This window comes from Panthera onca, chromosome C1, assembly GCF_046562875.1.
Source record: "Panthera onca isolate mPanOnc1 chromosome C1, mPanOnc1 haplotype 2, whole genome shotgun sequence".
Classification (NCBI taxonomy): domain Eukaryota; kingdom Metazoa; phylum Chordata; class Mammalia; order Carnivora; family Felidae; genus Panthera; species Panthera onca.
Window position 1 is genome coordinate 189,901,845 of NC_138346.1, and position 26,787 is coordinate 189,928,631.

At 55.3% G+C, this 26,787-nt stretch overlaps 1 protein-coding gene and 1 long non-coding RNA gene across 6 annotated transcripts in view; one reads left to right on the forward strand and one right to left on the reverse strand.

The window, feature by feature from the left end:
• Positions 1-5,167: 5,167 nt before the first annotated feature.
• The window catches only part of KCNQ4 (potassium voltage-gated channel subfamily Q member 4), a 54,506-nt gene continuing 32,886 nt past the window's right edge, over positions 5,168-26,787 (reverse strand). The window contains exons 5-14 of one of the 5 annotated variants that reach the window (XM_078452033.2): positions 26,512-26,637; positions 26,015-26,125; positions 25,730-25,795; positions 22,764-22,852; positions 20,917-21,078; positions 13,821-14,041; positions 12,830-12,929; positions 10,371-10,502; positions 7,981-8,110; positions 5,168-7,383 (exon numbers count right to left, since the gene is read on the reverse strand). In XM_078452033.2, coding sequence (XP_078308159.1) covers positions 7,171-7,383; positions 7,981-8,110; positions 10,371-10,502; positions 12,830-12,929; positions 13,821-14,041; positions 20,917-21,078; positions 22,764-22,852; positions 25,730-25,795; positions 26,015-26,125; positions 26,512-26,637 — 1,350 coding nt within the window. In that variant the 3' untranslated portion in view covers positions 5,168-7,170. Of the gene's footprint in view, positions 7,384-7,980; positions 8,111-10,370; positions 10,503-12,829; positions 12,930-13,820; positions 14,042-20,499; positions 20,545-20,916; positions 21,079-22,763; positions 22,853-25,729; positions 25,826-26,014; positions 26,126-26,511; positions 26,638-26,787 lie in introns of all 5 variants that reach the window. The other 4 variants (XM_078452032.2, XM_078452034.2, XM_078452031.2 and 1 more) reach the window with 4 other exon arrangements.
• Positions 7,457-13,792, forward strand: LOC132672801 (uncharacterized). Its single transcript, XR_013557629.1, has 3 exons — positions 7,457-7,678; positions 10,087-10,129; positions 13,643-13,792. It is a non-coding gene; the product is annotated as an uncharacterized LOC132672801 (long non-coding RNA).

Genomic DNA, 26,787 nt, shown 5'->3' on the forward strand with positions numbered 1-26,787 from the left:
AGCAGATGCCTCAGTTGAAATTGCATTTGCAGATCAAATTCTCCCTCTGCCCAGTCCTGACATCCCCACAGAAGAATCTGCTGAGAGCACTCCCCAGTGAACCTCTGCCCACCACTCTGTCTCAGAATCTGAAGGAAAGCCATTGTAAGACAGGTGGGGACGTTTACTCCACCCAAAGGTAGCCATGGCAACAAGGAAAGGAGAAAGACTTTTCAGACGAATAATACTGTCTACTACAACTGTTAAAGAAAGCCTCCTGAAGACAGATCCGATTTATTTTGTTGCAACAAAATGCTGGGCACACGCTCAGTGTGTATGCATTGATTTTATCTTTTATACTGGGGTTCCAAATAGGCTATGCTGTAGCAAAGGTTCTGGAGCTAAAAAAAAAAAAAAAAAAAAAAAAAAAGATTCTGGGGCTTAAAAAAAAAAAAGGCACTCAGTCTGTAGCATTTGTTATGGCAGCAAACTAAGACACCAGTATAGCAGCTTTCACAATCTTGTTGCACGCAAGAGGTAGGTGTGGAAGGGGAAAATGTGTCCATCAACTTCTCAGAGGGAAAACAAAGAAGTTGTTTCGGCGACTGGAACTGTTCAAAGTGAATCACATAAGCTCTCTAAAGTGGGAAATATGTAGCATGGGGTTTTTTGATCTGCAAGAGTGTAAAAATTGCAAGCGTCAGAGCACCCCATATGAGCTGAGCCCCTGCGGCACGACAGTCCCAAGCTGCTAGGTAAGGCTTCTGAGCCACAGCCTTTAAGAGGCCCGAGCTTCCACGTTTGCCCTCTGGTCATGTAATGAAGCCCAGTCGAATCTACCGGAGGATGATAAGCCACATGGAGCAAAGACAAGCCATCCATCCTGTCGGACCAACCACGGTGCTGACAGCCGGTCAGTGAGGTCATCTTAGACCATCCCGCCCCAGTCAAGAAGCCAGGTGATGGCAACCACATTAGTGATCCCAGGTGAGACCAGCAGAGCTGCTCAGCTGAGCCCCCCCTCAAATTGCTGACCCACAGAATCAAGAGTAGGTAAAATGGTTGTTGTTTTAAGCTATTAAGGTGTAAGGTGAGTTGTTACATAGCAATAGATAAAGACACACCAAGCTAAAATCGTATCTGATCTCGAGGCCATATTTGATGACTGTTTGGGGACTCCCATAGCCACCTGCAAACACTCCTTGCTGAGCCAGACAAACTCGGAAGATAAAGAGCGGCGTGTGCACTGGGCAACTGTGCATCTGTTTCCCCCAGGGGCTGGATGACCTCAGGGCCAGACCTGGGTCTCCCGCAGCGGTTCATCTTGTGTATTGTGCTGAGCCAGGACCTGACATACAGCAGGTGCTCCATAGACATTTACTCAATTAGTGAAATGCCATGGGACTTGTCTAGGTTAACAACATCTCCTGCTCGGATTACTGCAGCAGTCTCCGAACTGGGAACAGCCAGACTTGCTCCCTCAAATCCCTCTTCCAACCTAGGAAGAAAACTTTGTAAAATGGAAATCTAGCCTGCTTTCATCCCTGGTCAACATCTTTAGTTGGTTCCCAAATCCCCTCACGGTTAAGTCCCATCTCTTTGGAATGAATGACTTATGGAATCCTGAAGACCTTGATCTCTAATTCCTAAGCCCCATCTTGTACCATTCTCTCCTTTGCTCCCTGGGCCCAGCCACAGGGATTTCTTTCTATTCCTTTGTGCCATATGCTCTCTGGTGCCTCTGGACCTTTCTACATGCTAGACACTCTAGCCGGAACATTCGCCACCACCCAGTTCCTAAAACTGGCTAAATCCTACTCATCCTTCAGTCTATTCCGTACTGCATCAACACCGGTTTGGGGTGATGGCTAATGGTTTGGCTGCACGGTCAGGGACTTAGAAAGCACAGAATTGGAGGATTGGTGACAAGGAGGACTTGGGATGAGGTATTTAGATGGACTTTCAGCAGTGGGCACAGAGTGTAAAGATATTTCTATCCCAAGTGAAATCTCACCGAAGAGCATCCACGACAGACAAGGCTCTTGATAATCAGATGGCTAAAATGGCACATCCCATGGACACCAGTTGGCCTCTTTCTGCAAATCCTCCAGGGCTTGTTCAACATGCTCTCGCACCACGTGGTCATGGTGGCAAGAAGAGAGACTACAGGTTCAACAATATGGACTCACAGCCCCCCTCCCAAAGCTCACCTGCTTAATGCCACTACTGTCTGTCCAATCTACCATCAGGAGAGACAGATGTTGAATACCCAACATGCCACAATTCTGCAGGGGTTCATCTAACCACCTGGTGCCAGGCTGATTCCCTGGGCCCCTCCCATCATGGAGAGGACAGTGACTTAGCCTCATTAACGCAGCTCAAATATACGGTTCCAGGCATCAATGAGCGGTAGTGAGAATAGCTTCTCCCACTATGACACCAAATAACTTACAGTATTTTTTCTTGTAGTTGCCGTAACAAGTGACTACAAATTGGGCGACTTGAAACAACAGAATTTATTCTCTCACAGTTCTGGAGGCCAAAAATTCACCATCAGCCTCACAGGGCCGAAACCAAAGTGTCAAGGAGAGCTGTCCTCCCTCTAGAACTCTAGGAGAGAATCGTTCCTGGACTTTTCCCGCTTCTGGCCACTGTAGGCGTACCTTTGCTCTGGCCACACTACTCCAGTCTCTGCTTCTGTCTCTAATTGCCTCCTCCTTTCCTGTGTGTGTAAGATTTCCCTCTGCCTTTCTCTCTTAAAAGGACATTTACAATTGGATTCAGGGCCCACCAGATAATCCAGGATTATCTCCCCCAAGGCAAGATCATTAACTTCATCACATCTGCAAAGATCCCTTTTCCTTACAAGGTAACATTTACAGATTCCAGAGATTAGGATCTGTTATCTTTGGGTGGCAATTATCCAGCCTACTGCACCCACTCACAAAATTTTTGCTTCTTGTCCCTGCAGTGTTGGGCTCCACCAGTCTGGAGGTCTTAGTTCTCAAAGGAAGGGAAGAAACCGTCTTCATTGCATTGGAATTGGAAACTTCTAACTGGTCATGTTGGATTTCTCATGCCACTAAACCAGCAGGCAAAGAAAGAGTTACTGTGCTGCCTGCCTAACTGGTCCTCGTCACCAAAGGGAAATTGGGATATTGCTACCCACTAAGAATGAGAACTACGTCTAGAACCCAGGGATCCTTCAGGGGCCCTCTTGGTACTTCCACGGACAATAGTAAAAGTTAGCAAAGAGCTTTGGCACCCCAAACTGCGCAGGCCCATGGAAGATCCAGACCATTCGGGAATGATTTTTTGGGTCACTCCACCACACAAAGAACCCCAACTAGCTGATGTCCTGGCTAAGGGCAATTACATATAAGAGAATGGCAAATATATACACACCCACACACATATTTACCCAATTAGCCATATATATATATATATATATATATATATGTATGTATATGTATATACGTACATATGTATATATGTATATGTATATATGTATATATATATAAAACAGAATTTATTTGTTAATTGAGTAAATGTATAGATATATATACATTTACTCAATTAACTATATATATATATATATATATATATATATATATATATATATATACATTTACCCAATTAACAAATAAATATCTATCAACTATGGCACTGTGACCAGTTACCCAAAGGAGGTCCCTCACAGGCATGCATATCTTCTTCTGTGTCTGGTGTGTGCATTGTATATTAAGTACTTAATTTTTTCCTCCCTCCTTCTTCTCCCCTATTATTTTATATAAAGACTGTAAGTGGTTGCTAACTTTACAGTTCACTGTTTAGTTGTAGGTGGGCTTGTGACTTAATTAGAGGAGTAATTAACATCATCCAAGTATGGATTCAATGACTAACTCCTGGAGATGGAGACATCTATCGGACGGTGAGACTCTGTGCTTTTCCTATTTGGGGGAAGAGGGTTATTATCCTCATTTGCAAGGTAGTTTCATCTTATTAGGTGGAAGCTACTGTTGTTATATGGATGTTCAAGTACGTGTGGATTGATGTGTATGGGGGCCAAGTGCCCAAAAGGGTGGATTGTGCCAGTTATGAAGCTATTGTCTTAGAGTTCCAAACACAGCCTTCTACACTCAGCTCTGTGATCCTGGGGCTGGGACTCTGCAAACCACAGTACCTTTGTGAGCTGGCCTTGACAATAAGAGGCATTAGGGAAAGATTGGAAGGCAGGAGGAGTGGAGACTTCTTTCTTCCTTTGCTTAATAACCTTAACAGCGATAGCCTAACAGTTGGTGCCAGCCCTTAGCTGTTTTTCTGCACTCCCAGGGAAGCTTCACTGTATCCCCTAAAAGGTGCTGGCACTAGCCAGACAACACCCTCCCTTCAGATTTCTGAGCCCTAGCAAGATAGGACTCCCCAGTCAAGTCTGTAGGTTCTGCGAACCCCAACCTCTCCCCTCCATTCCTGCAGCCTTAGGAGAGGTAGCTGCTTCCTGCAGGAGTTTCCTCTCAGTTACCTTAGTATTCTTTCTGTTCTTTCAAGCCCACCTATATCTATGTAATCTGTTCCCTATTGAAAATTCTCTTTGTTAAAACCTAGCGTAGGGGCGCCTGGGCGGCTCAGTCGGATGAGCATCCAACTTTGGCTCCAGTCACGATCTAGCGGTTTGTGAGTTTGAGCCTCACATTGGGCTCTGTGCTGACAGCTCTCTCTCTGTCCCTCCCCCTGCTTGTGATCTGGCTCTGTCTCTCTCAAAATAAACAAACATTTAAAAAAAAAATTGTAGTTTCTGTTTTCCTAATTGGACCCTGACTGACACAAACGATTAGGAAGCTGGTACTCACTTTTCACTGGGGCCCTAAGCCAAGAGAAAGTAAATTTGTAAGTGCCAGGGGTCATCATGAGAGGTCAGCCTGCCTGGGAGGGAGGCTGAGACAGAAGACAGATCCCTGACATGTTAAAGCACCTAGATCTAGCTGTGCCTATAACAATTCTATCCTTTGGACAGTTTAGTTATCTGGGCCAATAAGTTTCATTTTCTTTCTTTTTTTTTTTCTTAAGCTATAACGGGTTAGATTTTTGTTTACAAGCAAAAGGGTGCTGACTAATTCAAATTTCTTCATCCCCACCCCCAGACGAGGTGCCCCACCCCACAGCCACTGAACAGCCAAAAGCAACCACCTCCTACTGAAAATTTTAATGAAACCAATAAGTTAATAAGTTAACAAAGTGAGGTACTTGCATATCCGAGAACTGGGTTGGTGGGGGAACCTTGATCGTGGAAGGAGAGAAGGCTTCATCCCAAGTCTCCTTTGGTCAGAGGGTAATCCCGTTCTCCTGCCCCTCTCCACAGCTCTGTCTCTGAGGGGATGGAGGGTAGCTGTCTGGGGACAGTGCAGGTGAGGTGAGCCAGGACAGGCTCCATCCAGGACATGATGGTCACATGCAGAGGGTATGTTGGGGCAGAGGCTGGGCACCATGGGGCTGAGAAGACCCAGCCCCAGCCCTGGCGCTGGTGCATGCAGGTCCCCAGTCATGAGACGCAGGCAGCTGGGCTGAGCCCCTGTTCCCTGGCACCCCACAGAGGGTCACCATTGGTCCACTACCCATCACCCTCCTGCTACCTGCATTGGCTTCACAAAAGAGGGACAGGAGGATAGGGAGTACCAAAGAGGTGCTGGGGGCCTGGAGTGGATGGGGGGGTACTTATGCCAGTATGGGGGGGCTGCCAACTGAAGTGGAGAGCGGGGTGTGGAACGAGGGGAAACAGTGCGTGTGAGTGCCAGGTACGCAGCTGGTGCCCGACAAATACTTGCTAAATGCATCATTATTGTCCCAGAGAGCGAGAAAGACTAGGAAGGGGACAAGCCTAGGTGGAAGCAGGCCTGGTACCCACGCTGGGGAAGGGCCTGGGGTCTTTCTAGTGCTGTCCAGGCCCCCGAGGTCGAGGCCTGAGTTGTGCTGTACGGACACCAAGGAGGGCCCTTGGGAGCAGCAGAAGCAGCAGATAGGGCTCCTGGACTGGTGAGAAGTAGATCTTGAGAAAGGGGAGCTGGTAAAACTCTGGGGTGAGGCCTGGAGAGGCCTGGGGCCACTTCAGAGCTCCCTCCCCTACCCAGATGGAGTGGCAGGCTCCCTCTTGGTGGACATCACCCTGCAAGGCCCGCCCACTGGCATCAGCGGCAGAGGCCCAAGAGAGGCTGAGGGGCGGTGTGCTTGTGTCTCCAAGCGTGTGTGGTTGTGTGCATCACTGTGAGTGTGAGAGACTCTCTGCATGTCTGGGGAAACTGTGTGTGACCATGGGGGCACTGTCCATGAGAGATGTGGGGGCAAATACAGAAACTTGTGCTGTCAAAGGTGTCTGGAGGGCCAAGGAGGGAAGTGGACATCCAGCAGGAAGAAGGAGCCTCTGGGAGAGGGTCCCTGCAAAATGGAAGAAAGGCCCAAGCACTGCCCTTGGGGAGGAAAGGGAGAAACAAACAGGCCCCATGCGGGGTGAGGAGGGGGTGATAAGCCAAAGAACAGGGATGAGGGTCATGGCCAAGCAGCCTGAGACCAGCTACTGCTGGAGGCCCATCTCCCAAGGAGGGAGGGGCAGAGGGACCCCATGGGGGTCCCCATAGTTGCATATTTAACATAGTTTGCATATATGGTGCCCAACTGCCTCGTGGCAGGGTCCTTTGCTAGTCGGTACCTATGGGCACCTTGGGCCCACCCCCAAGTGGGGCGGGGACTTGGCGGGAGGGTTTCCCTGCTCTGTCCGAAGGGCGGGCCAGAGACCTCACCTTGCATAGCTGGAAGCTGGGTCAGGGCCCAGGACCCCAGCGCCCCACTCTCACTCCCGGGACAGTGCCCCTGCCAGGCGGGCTGTGTCGGGCCTTGATGGAACGGGCAGGGCACTGGCGGGGGGGGGGGGGGGGGGGGGGGGGCGGCGGAGGAGGCCGCGGGGCAGCTGCGGCGGCTGCCCTCGGTGCGGCCTGGCATCTCACGCTCCTGAGGTGGGGTGGGTCGCTGGCACCCCCACGGCGGGTATCTCGCCCACTCAGGCAGCTCAATACTGCGTGTGGCCTCTCTCCCCACAAGGGAGCAAGTTCAAGTAAGAGAGGAGTCCGGAGGCCTCAGAGGGCGGGTCCGAGCGCCAGGCCCAGGGGCTGGCCGTGTGCTGCCCCGCCCCTGAGAAGCCCCTCAGTCCATGTTGGTGCTGACCGAGCGGGAGATGCTGAGCGTCTGTGCGGAGACGGAGATGTCCTCGTGGTCCACAGGGCTATGGTAGTCGGAGGTGATGTCGGGGTCGAAGAGCGGCACTTGCACGGTGCCCAGGCTGGCCGAGGTGCCAGAGCGCAGGCAGCGCGAGTAGAAGCCCAACAGCAGGTCCAGCTTGTGCTCGATGGACTGCACCTGGGGGCGGGGCGCGGTTGGAGGCGGGGCCTGGGTGCGGGGGCGGGGTTTGGGGCGGAGGGCGGGGGCCAGGACGCGGGGCTTGGCCGGGGAGGGGCGCTTCTGGGAGACGCGGCTCCTCCCGCGGGAGGTGAGACAGGAAAGGCGGAGCTTGGCCGGCGGGCGGGACGAAGGAGGGAAGCGAGGCGGGGGGGGCGGGGGGGGGCGGTATTCCCGGAGGGAAACTTAGTTGTGATTGGTTGGAATAGTCCGGGAGCTAGAGACAGACAACTGAGGCGGGGTTACATGGAAACAGGTGAAATTTAGACGGGTTTATCTGAGACGTTAGCGACTTGAAGGCGCGGCTTGGCAGAAAAGGGTGGGTTTATCGGGGTCGTCAGGTAGGAGTGGGCGGACTTCCTAGGAGGCGCGGCTTCTCTGTGGGGCGGGGATCGTGGGGCCCGGGACGCGTCTGCCCTGCTTGGGGCCTCCCCGGAGGGTGCTCTGGATTGCGGCTGAGAAGTGCACCCTCCCCTTGTGCTGGACCTCGCAGCCTTCCGGAGCTTCTTGGTCAACGACCAGCTCCGCCATTCGAGCGAAACTCCATCCCATACTCACCTGCTTCTCCACCTTGACCACGCGTCCCATCATACTGATCTCATCCACTGCCTCCGTGTCACAGGGCCCCTTGTCTCCCTTCTCTCGGGCCTTCCGGTCCCCCGGCCCCCGGCCCACAATCTGGTCCACCCTGTGGAAGAAGGTAACCTTCTGGGCGTCGAAGCACCCAGTCACACGCCCCCCCCCCCCCCCGCCCCGTCCCTCACTCGAGAACTCTAGATTGCCTGCTGAACGGGGAGACACAGCCCGCAATGGGGAGAAGGGACCATTTTGCCCCTGACAAATGGAGACAGGTGGATGGAGGGCCCTGGGCCCCTGCTTTGAGTGTTTTCAGACTAGCCGAGCAAAGGCACCACACACGAACATGACAAGTAAATCCACTGCCTGGTGGGAGGACAGGTAAAAGAGGGAGAGACACAAGCGGGGATGTGGGTTATAAGGTGGACAAGCCTGGAGCTGTTCCCACCTGATTTTTCTGCTCTCCTTTACAAGCATGATTCTTGACAATGTTATCTCTGTCCGCTTCTCCAACTGCTCTCCTCCCTTTCTCTCTTATACCTACTCCGGTCACGCTTTCATTCCCACTATCTCACCAAAACTGCTGTTGTCAAAATCCAAATGACCTCCATGTTGCTAAATTCCATGATCAGTTCTGAGGCCTCATTAAACTTGACCTTTTAGCAGCATTCGGACACATCTGATCACCCTTCCTCCTCCACTTCATTTGGGGCCGAAACCACCACCTTCTCCCAGTTCTCCTTCCTCACCGACTTCTCCTTCTCACTTTTCTTTGCTGGTTCCTCCTCCTTTCCCGCCACAAAACACTGTAGGCCCCAAGGCTCACTCCTGGGACCTCTTTTCTCTATTCACTCGAAGCGACGTCTTCAGTTCCAGATTTGCAATTCCTCTGTACGTTGTTGGTACCAAAGCTGTATCTCCAGCCCACACCTCTCCCTGGAAGTCCACACTCCTCTGTCTGGCTGCCAGAGCAATACTCCACTTAGATGTCCGATGGGCATCATCACCCAACACTCCCCAACTCTCCCGAGCGAGACGTGCCGCAGTCATTGCCTTCTCCGTGTCGACAAACAGCAACTTTTTCCCGTTGCTCAAGCCAAAACCCTTGGCTTCAGGCCTTGACTCTTTTTTTCTCCTATACCCCATCAGAAAACCCTGTCAGCTCTACCTTCAAAATATATCTGGAGTCGGCATATTTCTCCCCACCTCCACTGCTGCCACCCTGGTCCAAGTCCCCATCATCTCTGGACATCTGGACATCTGAAGTAGCCTCCTTACTGATTGCCCTGCTTCTACCCTAGCTCCCTTGTAGGTCATTCTCAGCACAGCACTTAGGGTGCTCCTTTTAAAATGTAACTCAGATCTTGTCAGTCCTTTGCTCAGAGCTCTCCAAGGCTTACATCTCCCCGTGGATGAATGCCAGCGTGTTTGCAGTGGCCTACAGGGCTTTAAACAGTCCAAATGCCATTCGCCTTCTAATCTTGCCTACTTCTCTCGGGCTAGAGAACAGACACACTGGGCTCCTTCCTGTTCCTGAAACAATACCCCAGACACCTGCCCAAGTCTTTGCTCTTGCTATTACCTCTGAAAACTCTTTATTTAAACAGCCACAGGGCTGGTTGCCCCACCTCCAGTTTGTTTTTTTTTTTTTTTTCAAATGTCAGCTTACCTATTTAAAATCACAGTCCCCAACACCCTAACCCTTAGTTTTCTCCTGAGCCTTTATCATCATCTGACATTGTCTAGTTTCACTTATTTATCATCTGTTCTCCTTCCACTAGAATCAAAGCTCCACGGGGGCTGGGAATTTTGCTTTCCACCAGAGCCTCACTATCTGGCAAGTAACAAAAGCCCAACGATTATTTAAGGAAACAAGTGAATGAATGGGCAGTGATAATTCAGGCCACAAGAGGAGAAGGGAAAGGTGTAGGTGATTAGGGTCCTGGTGCAAGAATTCTTCCTATATGCTAGGTGGAGAGAAGAGGTGCCAGAGGGTCCCAGAGGCCAGAGGTGGATCCCACTGAGGACAATCTGCCTATCCCCTTGGGAGATGGGAGATCACTGATTATTTTCATCCTATTCTTTTAGGACCAGGAAACAGTCATCTAAAGACGTCCCCCGAGGAGTGCAGGTCAGTAGGGTTCGCACAGAGGACCTGCGCCTGGGTCCTTCTTCAGGCTTGGAACAGGTGCAGGGTGGATGGAGCCTCAGTGGCGAGCTGCAAGCCAGAGGCCTTGCCCAGGCCAAAACTCCAGCTCCCTCCGCGGTCCCTAGGGGGCGCTCGGGGCTCTGTTTGGGCGCGAGCGGAGGGGCTCCCACGAGCAGTCCTTGGGTGGGGGCTGGGGCCACGGCCTCACTGCCGGAGCACCCACCGAGCCTGCAGGCTCTTGATCCGGCCCAGCATGTCCAGGTGCCCGGCCGAGTACTGCTCGATGACGTCCTTCACGTCATACGGTCGCAGCGTCTCCTTGAATTTCCTTTTGGCCACCAGGAATTTCAGGATCCTGTCGGGAGAGGGGGGTCTCAGCGGGAGGGGATTCCTTCCCAGCCCCCTTTCCATCCCTTTGCTAACCATTTGCCTACCATGAGGGCATCTTCTGCTTGGGTCGCCGCAAACAGCTTCTGCTGGGTCAGACTCCCAGCCTCCTTCCCTACCCACCACGTTCCACCCTCAGCCCTCATAGGTTGGTTGGTTGGTTGGTTGGTTGGTTGGTTGGTTTTTAATGTGCCTGTATCTGCCTGGGAGGTCAGGGACGGGGCCTGGTTTCTGCCTGGGCAGTCCAGGGACTGCCCTGGACACAGGGCAGGCATCTGTGAACACTGATGATCAAGACCACTTAGGGGAAGACATTTTTGCTTTCACCCACACATGCTTGTTAGTGCCACTGTGCTGGACCCTGGGTACCCAAGGGGCATCAGATCCAACCCCAGGTCTCAAGAGCCCTGCTCTGGGGTGGGAGACAGGACACACAATTATGGGGAGACAAGGGCTGTGTCAAGGAATGGAGAGACCGCTCATAGTCTGGGACCAGGAGAAGGGGGACCTCAGCTGGAGAGGTCAGAGGACAAGTCTTGAGAGTGATACTTTCCATCCCCAAGGCAAGAGGAGGATGAAGGGAGGCTTTCCGGACACAGACAGACATGGAGGCATATGAGTGAGATTCCATTCAAAGTAGCTGGAACAGAATGTGAAGATAAGGGGTCAGTTCCCCCCCCCTCCGCCCCCTAGGGAGGTAGGGTGGCACAGAAGACAGAGAAAGAGATTGGCCTTGCAAAGGAGGCTGGTGGGTAGGAGGAAGAGGTACTCAGAAGAGCCCTGAATCCCTGGCAGAGATCAGGCAATGAGCAATTGGGGTGCTGAGGAAGGGGCGCTGTGGTTTCCTCTATGTTAGCATGATGGTTCTGCCAGCCTGTGCGGAGAATGCCCTGGAGGGGCAGAGTCTTGGGCAGGAAGACTAGACCTAGGGGCTGGGCTTGAGCCAGGAGCTGGCAGCTTTAGAGCAATTCAGGACAAAAAGGGACATCAAGGCTTCTGAGTCTGAGTGCAGAATGATGCCCATGGCTTAGGCAACAGGATGGATGGTGGTGCCCCTGCCTGAAATGGGGACACGGGAGGAGGAGCAGGTTTGGGGTATGCTGGGTGTGAGTTGCTCTGTGGGGTGGCCAAGGAGAGCTGACCCAGGCTATGTGGCAGCTCAGGCGATGTGTTCCAGAAGCCTCACTTGGAGGGGGAGAGACAGCATGTATGAAAAGGGGGTGGGGAGAGGCCTCAGACTCTCTGGGGAGTAGAGGGGGACCCAGCTGACTCTGATTTTACAAAGGACACAAAAGAAAGAGCCTGTGGGTGGATGCATCAGCCAGAGAAGAGAGGAGGTGATTCTGGAAGGCCTGGGGGTGAAGGAGGTCTCTGGAGCTAGAGCTGCAGGCCAGAGACAGAGTCTAGGCCAGGACTCCACGCCAAGAAGCTTGGGGGCTAGATGATGGTTGAGCCATGGCTAAAGGGCTCGGGGGGGACTCTGGCCCACTCTTGTCAAGGCAGGGAGACAGCCGGTAGAGTCAGCAGGGCAGGGATATTCAAACTCGTTTAACCAAGACCCACCATAAGAAATACATTTTACATCAGAAACCAGGATACACACACACACACACACACACAACTTCAATGTAGGTTTCATAAACATTATTTATCCTTCCTACAGGGGATGCACTCTGCTATTTTCTATTCTTTTTTTCTTTAAATGCTGACCGTGACCCACTAAGTTGATTTCACTAAGTTGATTTCAAACTGTTGGGACCTGTGGTTTGAAAAAGCACTGCTCTAGAGCAAGCCCTGGGGGAGACCGACAAGCTGAGATCAAAACACCCAAGGAGAGAGAGAGGAACTTTGAGACACAGAAGCAAAAGGAAGATGGAGTGAGACACAGAGATGGAGGGAAAGAGCACACAGGACAGACGCAGGGAGAGTAGGTAGCTGGTACACAGCTAGGGGGAGAGAAAGGGGTGAGGAGAGGAGAGAGACACAGAGAGGACACCACGGGGGTAGGAGAGGGACCGTGGTGGGCAGCCGAGCCTACCGCCCTACCTAGCCGGCCGTCCAGACGTGAAGGGGATGAGCAAACCCTGCTGGGAGCCATATGCCCCTCCCACCCCACCCATACTCCAGGGCCCCCCGCCAGCCAGCACCGCCAAGGGTGCCAGGCGGGCAGCAGCTGGTGTGCCCGGGAGCTAGGCCAGGCCTGGCCATGAGGGCAGGCCCCAGACGGGGAGCAGCAATGGGTGGCAGACGGATTGGGGGGCCGGCGGGGGGGGGCACCTCAGGCCTCAGTCTCACCTGACAGAGCGGATGACCGTCTTCACGGCAGGCATGACATCGTCCACTGTGAGCTCACACTGGTAGCTCTTCTCCTCTGCCACTTCCTCCGAGGGGCCCTCTGCAAAGTCAGGGGGCCCGAGTGGTGGCAGCAGAAGGGGGCCACTCCCAACCCCGACCACCACTTGCCGAACCACCCTTAGAGATACCGATAAAGAGAGGCTCAGTAAGGGTGCAGAACCTTCCTGGGGGCACGAGGCAGACCAGGCTCCTGCCTCCCTAGCTGCCTTACCCAGGGTGGAAAACCCTGGTTTACTGCGTGCCCATCTGCCCTACGACCAGAGTAAGAATCTGCCCAGTGTCCAGGTGAGCGGAAGCTGCTTTAGGGCACATCTGGTTTGGCCTGAGGCAAATTACACACAGCCCTGGAGGAAGGCCTACGGTCCCACCGGGACAGTTAGCCCCAGAGACAAGGGGGAAAGGCCCTGGAAAGCAAGTCATTCTCTCCCCGGGGAAGAGAAATGCTTCTTCCCAGGCCAGTACGCTGCATGGAGAGGGGATACTATCCTTGTTCCATGGGGGGGGGGGGGGGGGGGCAGGAGTGGGGGAAGGCCAGGCAGCTTCTTGGGCAGGGAAGAAGAGGCCCTGGGCACTAGCCATGCCCAGACTCCCATAGGTCAGCACCACCCCCCCCCCCCAAAGACTGGTTTGTGGGATTCTGTAACTTTCCAATAAGTGGCAAAGGCCAGGATTCAAACCCAGGCAGCCGGGCTCCAAAGCCTGTACTCTTAACCACTACCAAGTGCCACCCTCTGAATTCTCATCTGATTCCAGAGGCCAGCAAAGCAGGTGTCACAACACCCATTTCACAGACCAGAAGACCAGAGCCCAAAGATGGTCCATCAGCTATAGAGCTGGGACTAGAACCGTCTTTCTGCCCCCAGCCCGGACTGTGTCCCCACCCTGCCCCCCATGCAGTTAGGTCCTGGGTCCCAGACCCCCAGGGGCTCACCCTCAGCAGAGGTGCGGGGTTTGAGTCTCAGGGAGGCCCGGAAGCGGGTGCGGTCATTGAAGCTCCAGCTCTTCTGTACCTTGGTGGGGCTGGTGGCCTCACCCACCTGCTCGCTGCTCGGGGAGGTGGGCATCGGTGGAGGTGCCAGGTGCTGCTTGGAGGGGCCCGTCCGTCGCTGGGAGCTGCCCATGCGGATGCGGTCCTTGATGGCCATCCGGCTGCTGGCAGGGCAGGTCGGGTGGGGGAGAGAGCCAAGTTAGCTGGAGCTGGGGGCGGGTGTGCGTGGGGACACCGCTGACTTAGGACTTGGGCGTGGCTACTGGCTTTTGATTCTCCACCAAGTGGAGACTCTGGGGATGGAACAAGGGTGTGGTGAGGGGGACCCTGACTCCTACAAGAAGCTGCTGCAGGGTCAGTCTGAGCCGATCCCCTCCCTACCCCCATCTCCCACCCCTCATTGCGCGGACAGATAAGGGGTGCACAGGAGACAGATGTCAGGACGGAAGGAGTGAGAGACCCAAGAAGGGAGTCAGAGACAGACAGGAGGATGGGAGAGCTGGGTCTGGCTCAGGTGGGTGGGTAGAGGTGGAGATGGCCACCCTTTGGGCACAGACAGGCTGCTGAGGGGTGGAGAGGCTCACCTGGCCATGCACACTGAGAAAGGCCTCTGGGTCCTCACTGTACACAGAGGCAGGCCGCATGGAGTCGAGGGTGTGTGTTTGTGCACGTGTGCGTGTCTGTGTGCGTGCGTGTGTGCACATGTGACGGTGTGGGTACCCAGGTACCAGGGTGTGGACACGTGTCCACATTTTCTTCCTTTCCTGCCAGAGCTCTCTGATCCCACACCGGTCAGGTCAGGGCTTTAGGACCTAGTGCAGCTTTGCAGACGGTGCAAAGGTCCGCACCACGCAGATTTCGGCGTAAATAGTGCCCCTATTACAGGGCGCGGTGTGCCGGCTACAGAGGGTCCAGCTACTGGGCCCTCATATCTGCCCCAGACGTGCCTGGTGCCCAGCCTCCCGGTGAAGGCCTGTAACCTGGTTCTGTGGTCTCCACTGCCTGAGCTCTGCCCACCTGGACTGATGTCCTCCCTCCCAGACCCACACCCCCCACTGCCTAATGAACCCCCATTTCAACAACACCCACACGTGTCTGTGTGCACGGGAACACACCTGTGCATGTCTGTGTGTGTGCTCAGACTTCCCTTCCCACACCCCAGCTCCCCACCACATCCCCCCAGATCTTGGAGGAAGACAGATGCGGGGAGGCCTCAGGTTGTCCAGGACATGCCCAGGTTAGCCAGTACCTGGTACAGAAACTCTGTGTCCAAGAGTTTCAAGGACCGTGTTATCACTGTCTGAATAGGACCTAGGCAAACATCCCCCATCCCATGCCCTGGGGTGTCACCACTGCCTCCCTGCTGTGGGGACCTTCCCAGGTTGGGGGCCCTTCCACCCCAAACGTCTGGGGCCCTGGCTCAGGAGAGCACCAGCCAGTCTTAGAGGAGGCCTAAGGTGGGGCAAGGGTTGGGGGAGGAAACTGTGTCGCCTACTGTTAGGGGCTTTCGGGTCAAGAGTTAAGCAGAGGACGGATTCTGGTTTCAGGGCTGGGTGGGAGCTAGGGTCCCCCATGCCTGGGGCATGGGGTCCAGGGTACAGAGCCAAGGTGCTGCGGTGAGGAAGACGTCGAAACCAGGGGCACCTTCGGGAAGGCAGCCAGGATGTAGGGCCATCCTTAGGAGTAGGGGCCTCTGCCCAGAAGGGAGAGGTTACATAGGTCATGGATTGGGGCCCTGAGGATATCAGAAGGGAAGGACAAGGCAGCCCCACAATCCAGCATGCTGTTTGCTGGCCCAGGATCCCCTCAATGCATCCCGAAGGTTCCAACCAAAGTTTGAGGTTGGCTCTCCCAAACTTTCCTCTGCAGAGCCATTCCTTGGGGCTCTCCTCATGCTGGCAAGCACCCCCCACCCACCCGGCCCGTGCAACCCCTTCCTTTGTCCCCCACTCCTCCAAGGGGGAGAGCAAGAGGGGGGTGGAGAAGGCCCTGCCACTTAGCCAAGGGCCTGGAACCCCGGATCTCTGCGCCCGGCACATCACTCCAATGACGTTCTGGGAGAAGGGGGTGACCTCCCTGTCATGAGAAGTGTGCAAGCAAGACTGAGCTTGCTCTCAGCGGGACTTAGGGAGGAATGGGTCTGGAGGCTTGCACTAGAGGCCTTGAAAGGTCCCTTTCCAGCTCTGATGCTGTGATGGTTGAAGGAGCTTCCAGCCTGGTTTGTGGGGTTCTGTAACTTTCCAGCCAGAGGCCCTGGGCCCCTCCGCAACAGAAGGAGGCACTGTTTTCCCAGGGGTGGCCCTAGATTCCAGCTCCTTGGGCAGGGCCCAGGAAATGGCTCACGTCAGCCTCTCTGGAGCCTAAATGCTCAAACAAAATGGAAAGAAACCTGGCACACGGTGGACATCAGAAGTGCTCCTTCCCTTCCCAAACTCCTCAGAACACTCAAGGTCCTGTCTGAATGCCTTGGCCCTCCCATCTCTCTTGGCCACTTTGTGTGCTGGGCTCCACGTTTACAGACTGGAGTTTACAGACTGGAAAGGAGGTAAAACCGCCTGCTCAAAGTCACAGAGCCCTTGTGGATGCAGCAAGGACCAGGACCCAGTTTTTCCTGACTTGAGAGACTGTGTTCTTTTTCTGGGACTAGCAATTAGGAGAGTGTCTAGGGCAGTGGTTCTCTGAGAGCACCTTCACTCCCTAGGGGACGTTTGGTACTATCTGGAGACATTTTTGGTTGGCCCACTGGAGGCTGCCCCCAGCATCTAGCAGGTTGAGGCCGGGGAGGCTGCTAAACCATGCTACATAATGCACGTGACAGCCCCCCCCCCCCCCCCAACCAGTGAAGAATGATCCGAACCAAACTTCCATGGTGCTGAGGTTGAGAAACTGGCCTCAGGGGTCTGTTGGTGCCTGGAACCCAGATGGGGTAGGCTTGACTGAGGCTATCCTGGGTGGGAGGTGGGGGCAAGCTCTGGGCACAACCTGCCCTTGACTGCCTTGCTGGACCCACCCCTATGCTCGCTTCCACATGGAATGACTCTAAGGATTCTGATACCGAAGGCCAAGCTTATGCGGGGAAGAGGCAGCCTACCCCTCTGGTGCTGCATAAAGCCCCTCTTCTCAGGACTATAGAGGCAGCCTCAATGTTGGCCCCTCTGCTCCGGCCCTGCCCTTCCTGGCCATCATGCCCACATAGCTGAAGTCACCTTGCAAAGGGGCAGATCTAACCCAGCGACGTCTTGGCTTAACCCTTCAGGGGTATTCCCATTTCCTTCAGCTATGGTTTCCAAGCTTTTTTTTTTTTTTTTTTAAATAAGATCTTAACTGCTCAACATACCACATTGAACAAGGCCAACCATTCATACAGCACTTCCTATGAGCCAGGCCCAGTTCGAGTGGAAGCAGATGATATTACCATCCATGTTTTACTTCGGAAGAAATTGAGGCCCCCAGGGCTTATGGTCACGGTCCCCTAGCTAGTGAGTGATGGCCGGGTTCAGATCCAGAGCCCTATTCCTAAGAAGCACTGCGTCTTGGATAAGCAGCCAGGAGCTCTGTCACCCATCTACTCCTGGGCCCCTCAACCCCACAAAGCTCCAGAGGCACTTTGGGGAAACCCGAGACTCAGTGAGCCCAGGCTGCCAGGCAGGGCCTACAGGATGATGCTCATGCAGGGCTCTGGGGTTCTTCGGGATCCAGCTCTGCCCCCAGCCTCACTCCTGACCCCCCCCCCCCACTCTCAAATCTGGCCACACTGGGCTGCCTGCTCCCTTCTCACGGCTGTGCTCTCTCACCTCCTTGCTTTGGTGCACGCTGCTTCCTTGGCCTGGGATGCCCTCCCTCACGTCCACTCCTTTTGGGGCCTCCTCTGGGAGGTGAAGTGCCTGACCTTGGCTCCGTAGCCCCTCTGCTTCCTCCTTTTGTTGCATTCATCACACTGAATAGCAATTGCTCTTTGCAACGCTCCAGGCACCATTTTATTCATCACTGTGTCCCTAGTGCAGGGCCTAGCACAGGGCAGGTACCAAGGAAGGTAGTGGTGATGCAGCTTTAAGAGTTGGGCTCTAGAGTTAGCAGAAGAGGTGCCAATCCCAGCTCCTTCAGGCATCTTCTAGGTCCCTAGGTGGGCAGTGGGAAGCCAGGAAGCTAAACCCAAAGCCCGGCAAAAGTCAGAGTGGGAAGGACCCTCAGAGAGCCTCTAGTTCAATCTGCCCATTGCACAGATGGGAAACTGAGGTCCAGAGAAGGGAAGCAATTTGACCAAGATCACACGGGGGTCAGCGGCAGAGCCAGAACTCATCCCAAGGCTCCTACAGATGTCCCTCCTGGCAGAGTCCCTCCAGAGTCTGCCCCCCAGACCTGGCAGAGGCATCCCCAGGAAGGTAAGAGGCTCATCAGGGACCCAAGGCAGACGGCAGGCGGCAGGCACATGCACCTTGTCCTTGGCCTATCCTGTCCCCCTCTCCAGCCCCCGAACTGGCTGGGGCAAGGAGGAGTGGGGACAGGAGGAGCAGGCGAGGGGGTACCTCGGTCTCCAGCTGGCGTGGATCCGAAAGAAACTCCGTTTATTACTAAACATCTGGCTGGAAGTTGAGAACAAGACACAAACAGGTTAGTGGGGAGGGGGCAGGCGGGCAGAGCATGGGGGGCTGCCAGGATGGGGCTGGCTTCCTGTGGCTGGTGGGAGAGAAGAACCCCCACCCAAATCATCCTCCAGCCCGCATCCCCAGGATGCAGAGATTCTCAGGATCTGCACACGGATCTCCTGGGGAGCATGTTAAATAGGCAGAATTCTGTGCCTCTTCTCCAGAGATTCTCCTTCTGTGGGCTTGGGGAGACATCCGGGCATCTGCATTTTGAACAAACACCCACAGGTGCTGATTCAGGAAGTCAGTGGACCATGCCTTGAGAAATACCAACTTAGCGCCTCATCGAGAAACCTCAAAGAGAGGAGGTGCTGACCCTGGCAATACCATCCCCCAGGAAGTTCTGTTCCTTGTAGTCTTGGAACGTGCTCAGCCTGGGTCCATCCACAAGTAGCACTAAGGGGATGACCAATGAGGAGGAGTATATAAGTGTATGTGGGTGTGTGTGTGTGTGTGGGGGGGGGTCCTGTCTGGAGTACCCACCCCATAGGTCCAGAAAGCCAAGAGTGAGGATATGCCCACTTGACCTAAGCCTGATGACTGATGTCCTAGAAGTCACAGCTCAAACCCCTGGGGTCTCTGGGAAGAAGGGACACTCCACCACCATCACCATGAGCCCCAGCCACACAGACACTCCAGGGCAGACAGACACAAGGCTGGGAGTTAGTGATGGCCAAGCCCCTAGCAGTCATCTGGTCCTAGGCTTTGGGGGACGCAGAGTCCTGGAGCAGCGGTGGGAGGGAGGGGTGTTCCGCTCCGGGTTAGTCTCAATTTTCAGTACCTTTCTATCCAGGCAGGGTGAGACCAGAGCAAACCGGACACTCCAGAGAGCACTGGTTCAGGCCCTGGGCAGGGCTGCTCAAATTCCAAAATTCTTGAGTCTTACCTATAAGCTGTGGTTGGGTGAGGTTGGGGAGGACAGTGAAGGGCCTTCAAGCAGGGACAAGAGAATCCGGCTAGGACGGCACCAGGGACTCTCTTCCAGGGAGCTCCCAGCCTGGCCTGCCCAGTCATGCTGCCCCTCCTTGTACCCCCTGACCTGGAGGGACCCTCATTCTCCCTGCTTCCTGTTCGGCCCCTGGCCAGAAATGCCCTCACAGAGAAGAGGGAAGCAATGTCGTTCCCAGCATCCTTTGCACCAACACTCCCTCCTCCCTGTTCCCCAGGCCTTTTAAGCCCAGAAACCCAGAGAACCCAGAGCCCCTGATCATCCTAAACGTTGCTGATGTTCCGCCTAGGACCCAGAGGCCCAGAGTCCCTCAGTGACTGTCTCAAGGACACACAGCATCAGGCGGCAGAGACAAACTTTCACCACGCCACCTTCTGATCACTGAATGGCTGGTCTCTTCTCCCCTCCCTTGTTCTGGGTCCTGGCCTCAGAATCACAACTGAGTCTCAACGCCCAGATGTCTACCTGGCTGATCAGGGATGATGTGTGAAGATGAAACAAAAGAAAGAGATGGGGAGGGGTCAGGGGAGGAATGAGGGGGGATTGAATCCTTGACCTCAAAGCTACACTTCTATGGGAGCGGCCACTTTCCCATACTGTGAGTTAGTGAGCTTCCCTTATCCAAAAATGCCTGAAACTCCACTCTTTTGAACATTTATGTGGGGGTAAGCATCGTTCTTTCTTTGTTCTTCTTTCAGGATGCAAAAGCTCCAGGAGAGACAGGTTAAGGGGAAAGAGATGGTTACGAGCAGCAAAATGTCCCTCAGTAAGGAAGAAAGGCATTATGGGAGCATCCCAAGAGGACCCTCTGGGATTAGCCAAGCTGCGGACAAGGGTTGCACAAGACAAGAGCATTAGTCATTGGTTGAGTTTACGTAGGTCCTAGAGCGGTTCTTAGGCACAGAGCTCTCTCTCCAGCTGGCTCCTCACTCCCGAGAGGCAAGTTCAGGGGCAAGCCCCTTCTAGAGGAACATGCTGGGGGAGGGGGTTCCCTGCCCTCATGCCCCAGAATGGTGCCCACGATTACCTGAGCCGTAAGCACCTGTGGCCAGCGGCCTCCTCCTCTCTCCAGCTGCCCAGGAGGGATGGGGGTGCAGGGATGGAAGAGTGAGGGGGACGTGGAAACAGAGAAAGAAAGAGGACAATGGAATGAATGGAGGAGGTGCTGGGAAAGGACAGTGCGGATAGCTCCCCCACTCAGACCCTTAGAGCCCCAGGTGACAAACAGGTGAGTCCAGCCTGGCCTCTGCAGGGAGGCTTTCCGTCTGTACCTGTCAGGCCATCCGACGACAACTGCCCAGGCCTCATGACAAAGCCGGGGAGTCCCCAGAACGGGCCCAGACACCCACATGGTGGCTGCAGGCAGGTCTGAGAGAGGATGAGACAACGAATGGAAGAGGAGGAGGAGAAGCAAGAGGAGGTGGCGGCCCCGGGGGGCCCCTACCTTTCCCCAGGGCAGAAGGAGGCGCTGCCCGGCCGGTGGCAGGTGGCAACGGGCGGGTAACGGGAGGGTGCTCCATCGGGTACCGGCGCCCGCCGCACCTCCAGGGGCCGTAGGCCCCCGTTGCGGGCCCGTTGCACGTGCTCAAACAAGAGGGCCAGCTCTCTGCAGGAGAGGGCGCCATCAGCGGCAGGCAGGGCCGTGGCACCACCCGCTCACCTGGTGGGCACCGAGCTCCAGAGCTCAGATCCTGCCAGGCTCTGCCTCTAGAGGTGCTCACCAAACACCCCAAGCCAGAACAGGCAGGGTCGCAGGTGGGAGAGATGAGCCTTCCTCCCTCCTTTTCTGCACACAGTTCTTGGGAAATCCTCAGGGCTGCTGGGTACGGTTTTGCAGGCGGGGCACAACTTGAGGGCACCCTCAGAAGGTGGCAAGTGAGAGCTCAAATCCAGCCTCCTCTCTGCTCATCAAGCAGAGTGCCCAGACGTGAAACTGTGCCTCCCTGGAGGCCAGCGGCAGCCCTGAAATCCTCACCCTCCAGATCCGACGGGATCTTAGGGGGGAAACTGAGGCACAGGAGAGAGACTTGATTGGGTAGCTAGCCCGGCTTCCCACTCCTGCAGCATCCACTCCTGCCACTGGGTTCTTGGAGACCAGATTGGGGCTCAGCTTCTTCCTAAGCCTCCAGGCCATTTCCTGGTTCCATAACCCAAGGAGGATATCTCCCCTCTGCCTTCCCATTGTATGGATGGGGAAACTGAGCTCCAAGGAGCAGCAGGCCCATGGACCTAGAATCTCCATACCAAGCTCTGTTCCTCCTACTGGAGGGCCCAACACTATCCCCAAATCTTCCCTCCGCCTCACATACACCATACTTCTAACAAACCAGCCCCTGCCCCACTCCCCAAGTCTACCCCTGGAAAGGGAGGCTCCTTCTACGACCCCTGTCTCTGAGGTAGGAGCTTGCGTCTGTCAAGTGGAGCCCCCCTTCCCAGCCCCTTGTCTCCTGTTCCTCCCCTAGGAAGCCCCTGGAGGCAGGAGGGAGCAGGGAGGGGGAGCCAGGTGTAGGGGTGAGTGGAATCACGCAAGAGCTGCTCTTGGAGAACTCATCAGGAAAAAGACCTGTGTGCAGAAGCGCTGAGCACAGCAGCCTAGCCCAGCCTCGTGCTAGATGCCCGCTTGCCCGCGGGACTGAGCCACACTCTGTGGTCTCCATTCCTGCCCAAGGGCCTGCACAGGCACCTAGCCACACAAACCTCGGAGATGGCTATTAATAATCCTCTTCATGGAGCCACCCCCGGGGGCAGTCCTACCCTGGCCTGGGCCAATGGGACGAACCCACTTCCGGGTGCTAGGGCCAGTAAAAATAGGGTCACGTTCACACACAAGGGTGCTGGGGTGTGTCTGTGAACCCAACTCTGGCACACACGTTCTTGCCCCTCCCACATTTGCTCTACACAGCTGCAGTATGCCAGGCTGGTAAGGAATAACCCTACCCTCAGCTCGGAGGGGAGATGAGCTGGCTGCCCACCGCCCTGAACGGCAGCCCTGTGGGTCAGCCTACGGACGGCCAGCTCTCCAGAAACCGGGGTGCAGCCCCATGGGGCAGGGCTCCACCCCATGCCCAGTGCCTACCGCCTTCCTGGGGCAGAACAGGGCGGGAGAGAGGACACTCCGGGCTCTGCGTTACATAGGATTTGCAGAGCCAGCCCGATAACGCCTCCGGGAGCCATCACCCCTTCCCCACCCTCCAGGGCTGAGTCCCAGCCACTTGTCCCCAAGGGGTGTTACCACCAGCCCACGCCCGCCCATTCCACCCGCCCCCCCACCCCCCGGAAGGCAGGGCCTACCTGAAGGATGGGAGGATACTGTCATAGTAGTACCAGGTGGCCGTCAGGTAGGCCCGGCTCGTGTCGGTGGAGTACAGGCGCCACGCAGCCTGGTCGAATGAGGGAGAGGAAGGGGGAGGGGGAGGGGGACAAAGCATCAGGTAAGCCTCTGAGCCCCTCAGAAGGAACCCAGTCCTTGGGTCGGCTGAAGGGCACTCAGAGCCAGAGGCCAGCTTCAATTCCATAGCCATCAGCAGGACCAGACAGACTTCCGCAAGGTAGGGAGCAGGTGGGCATCCGAGCCAGGGGTCTAAGGGAAGAGCTGGGGTTTTGTAAGGCAGACATGGGTTTCCAGTCCCAGCTTTGCCCCTTACTAGCCTGGACAAATTAAGGGAAGCTGCAGAGCCCCTGTCTCCTCATCTGTAAGCCGGATGTAATACTACCTACCTAACAGGGTATCATGAGGATTAAAAGGGCAAATGTGTATTAAATGCCAAGTGCAGTGCCTGGCACATGGAAGACACTTAACACAGGGTTCCCCTGTTGAACGCTCCTGGTACCTCCCCCGACCACAGCTAGTAAATTTCCATTCATTGTGTATTTGATTAATGTCTTCCTCTCCCCCTAGACCCTAAGCCATGTCTTGATCACTGCTGTATCCTTTAGCACATAGTAGGTGCTCTGCAAACGTTAGGAGAATAAATACTGACCGCGTGAATTCTAATTACTACTAATAAGTCCACCCCATCTTTCGCAGCTGCCTGTCCCTGCCCATGGGGTTGAGGAGGGAAGGAAAGAGCATCAGAGCATCACCTACCAACCCCTCAGCATCCACAGATTTGCAGGATTTCCTCTGCAGCGGGAGGGATGAGGGCTGGACAAGAGGAAGGACTGTCCCTCTCCCTCCAGGTAACGAGAAGAGCCAAGGAGAGACTGTGAGTGGGGTGATTAGGGAGGGCAGGGAGGCATGGACAGAGCACAACTGAGCCCTGGATGCCCCCACCCACCACCACCACTTCGGGTGCCTCTTGTCCTTAAGGGACTGCCCACTGCTGACCTCACTGGCCAGGCACCCTCCTAGGACAGGAATATTTTTACTTCCTGCTTGCCTAGGCCCCTGGCTTGAGCTGGGGAACAGCTGCCAGAGCTGTCTCATTAATTATGGGCACCACAATACCAGCTGTCTCTTGGCCTGGACAGTGCCAGCCGCCTGCCCCTACAATGCCCCTTGGAAGGCCAGCTCCCGGGGGACAACGGCCATTATGCCCCAAGGGACGCCGAGAAGGAAAGGCTGGGCTGGTGGCTGGAGATAGCAGGGATGGGGAGGGGCTCCCACCCTGGGGAGGAGAGATAAGTGGGGGTGAGTCAGACTTGGATTAGGGAGTGCGAGGGTGGCATGCTGGGAGAAGGCCAAGCTGGGATGTGCCAGTATTCCCTGAACTACTTCCCGCAGGGGCTTCTCTTGCACACACCCTGACTCGAGAGAAGCCAGGGCTGAGTCACAGACTCATATAAAATTGGAGCCCTTGCCTCAGCCCATGCCCTATCAGAATGCCGCAGCACAGTGGGGGAAACTGAGACCACACGCTCCTTGGTTTTCTTCCCACCCCTCTGGCTGTTCCTCCTCTGTCTCCTTGACTGGCTCAACTCTGCGGGCCCTGTCACTAACTGCTGGGGTTCCTAAGTATTCTGGACCATCTTGTCTCCTCCGTCTTTCCTCTCCCTGCGGGGTGAACTCATCCGTGCCCTGGGCTTCATTACTATCCAGGTGCAACGGCTCCAAGCCTTCTCTGCCCAGCACACCCCTCTCCTCTCAGCCTCAGACCCGCATATGCAGCTGCCTCGTCAACATCACTGCTTAGGGGCTGAGGCCCCCCAGACTCCACGTGCTCCAGCCAAGCTCACATTCCTCGTGTCTCAGATCTGGTCCCCCCTCGAGGGAGGAAGGCGATCGATCATCCAGTTGGGCAAGCCAAAAACCTGGAAGTCACCCCCCACACATGTCCCTCACTCTCTTCCTCACTCCCGATGCCGCTAATTTCACCTCCGAACTATGCAGAATCGGCCCACTTCTCCCCATCTCGTCTGTTGCTATGCCAGTCAGGTCACCCGGCGCCCTGCCTTGCCCACACTGTGGCCAGAGCCTCTTATCATCTCACACACACACCTGGGTCACCCTCCAATCCATTCACCTATTTTCAAAACACAAATCTGATCATGTCACCCACTCCTGCTTTATACCTGTCAGTGGTTCCTCCCTACTCTTAAGAAAATGGGAAAATGGGAAACTCCTCCCCGTGGCCTTCGGGTCTGGCCCTCACCCACTTCCCCAAACCCTTCCTCCTTGAGCTTTCTGTTCCAGCCTCCCTAGCTTCCTTCCAGTTCACCAAACACACCATGTTCCCCTCCACCACAGGGCCTTTGCACATGCTGTTCCCTTACCCTGAATGCTCCCCCCTTTACCTCTACACCTAGTTGACTCCTATCGGTCCTCCATCTCTCAACTCGAGTGTCCATTTCCCAGGGTCATCATCCCTGAGTTCCCCCTCAAGGTCAGATCAGGCCAGGACCCTGTTAAACACTCTTCAGAGAACAATTTCTTTCTTTCAAAGTGTTTAATCTCAGTTTATAGCTACAACATTCATTTGTGTGAGTGCTTGTGGAATGAGCTTACTGATGACTGCACCTTTGGGTGGCAGGACAAGAGGCCCTAGGCCCCATGCCAATGCAGGCCATGTAGAGTTGGGGCTGGAGCTGGACAGTGGGGCAGCTCTGGTGAGTCCTGAACTGAGCCCAGGGAGCAAGAGAAGTTTCTAGCAGTCCCAGTTAGCATCCCAGCTCTGCCTCTGACTTGGCACGTGACCCCAGAAGAGTCACATCTGCTCTCTGAGCCTCAACGTGGAGCCACAATTGCGAAACTGGGACGCGTGGGTCAACACACAGAGTTGATACACCAGTTCATTTCATGCTTCCTTGGCGTCTTGTACCTGGATGAGGTTAGCTGCAGGCATCCTCCTCTTCTCGAAGTGCTTCTGCCGGTGCTGCTCCTGCACCTTCAGGGCAAAGCCAGAGCCAAGGATGCCCTAGGGGAATAGGCGTGGTTGGGGGGGGGGGGTGTGGGGGGGACAGCAAAAGGCAGAGAAGGTCTCCATCACTGCCCATCTGAGATGTCCCTTTCCCATCCATGCAAATGGGGGCTAGGGGCTTGGCAGGCTCTGCCCCCAGGACCTCTCTCCCCCGGGATGGGAGATCCTAAATGGATGGCGACTCACGGCAGGCAAGGCAAAGAAGGAGATGCCTAGTAAGGCGAAGCCGGCAGCCAGGACCCTGCCCAGCCACGTGTGCGGTGTCTTGTCACCATAGCCAATGGTTGTCAGTGTGATCTGGGGACACAAACAGTTTACCCTCAGGGCTGGTCTCGGGAGCCACCCACAAGAGCTTGTTGGGACACAGGCAGGTGGGAGCCTGATCATGAGGGCGGTGCCCTGTGGTCACTCACAGGGGCTGGTTAGGGGCATAGATGGATCCCTCCCCATCACTCCACCATGCTGGTCAGGGGTAAGGTCACAAGGGCTTGGTGGGGAACTACATGAAGCACAAGCAGATTTACTGGGGCAGGATGGGGGCTAACACAGGGGCTGGTCACAGGGGGTCCCAGCCTTAGCAGAGAGGACAGAGACAGGCCCGCTCAACCTTGAGTCAGGGTCACAATGGTCACGCAGGGGAGGGTCCCAGGGAGAAGGGCAGCCCTGCACAGACCCTCACGCACCGTCCCCCACCAGAGCGAGTCGGCGTAGGAGGAGAAGTCAGAGTTGGCGTCCTTCTCGGCCAGATAGACCAGGAAGGAGGCAAAGATGAGCACCAGGAATCCGATGTACCAGGCGGTGATCAGCTCCTGCGGTGACAGCAAAGATGAAAACGTCAGGAGGGCCGAGCCAGAGGGGTGTAAGGAAGCGCCTAATACTGTGCGTACCTGGGAGAGGGGGGCAGGTGGGAGGTTCCCAGAATGACCCCGAGAGGCCTTCTGGAGGGGGGATAAAGGCGC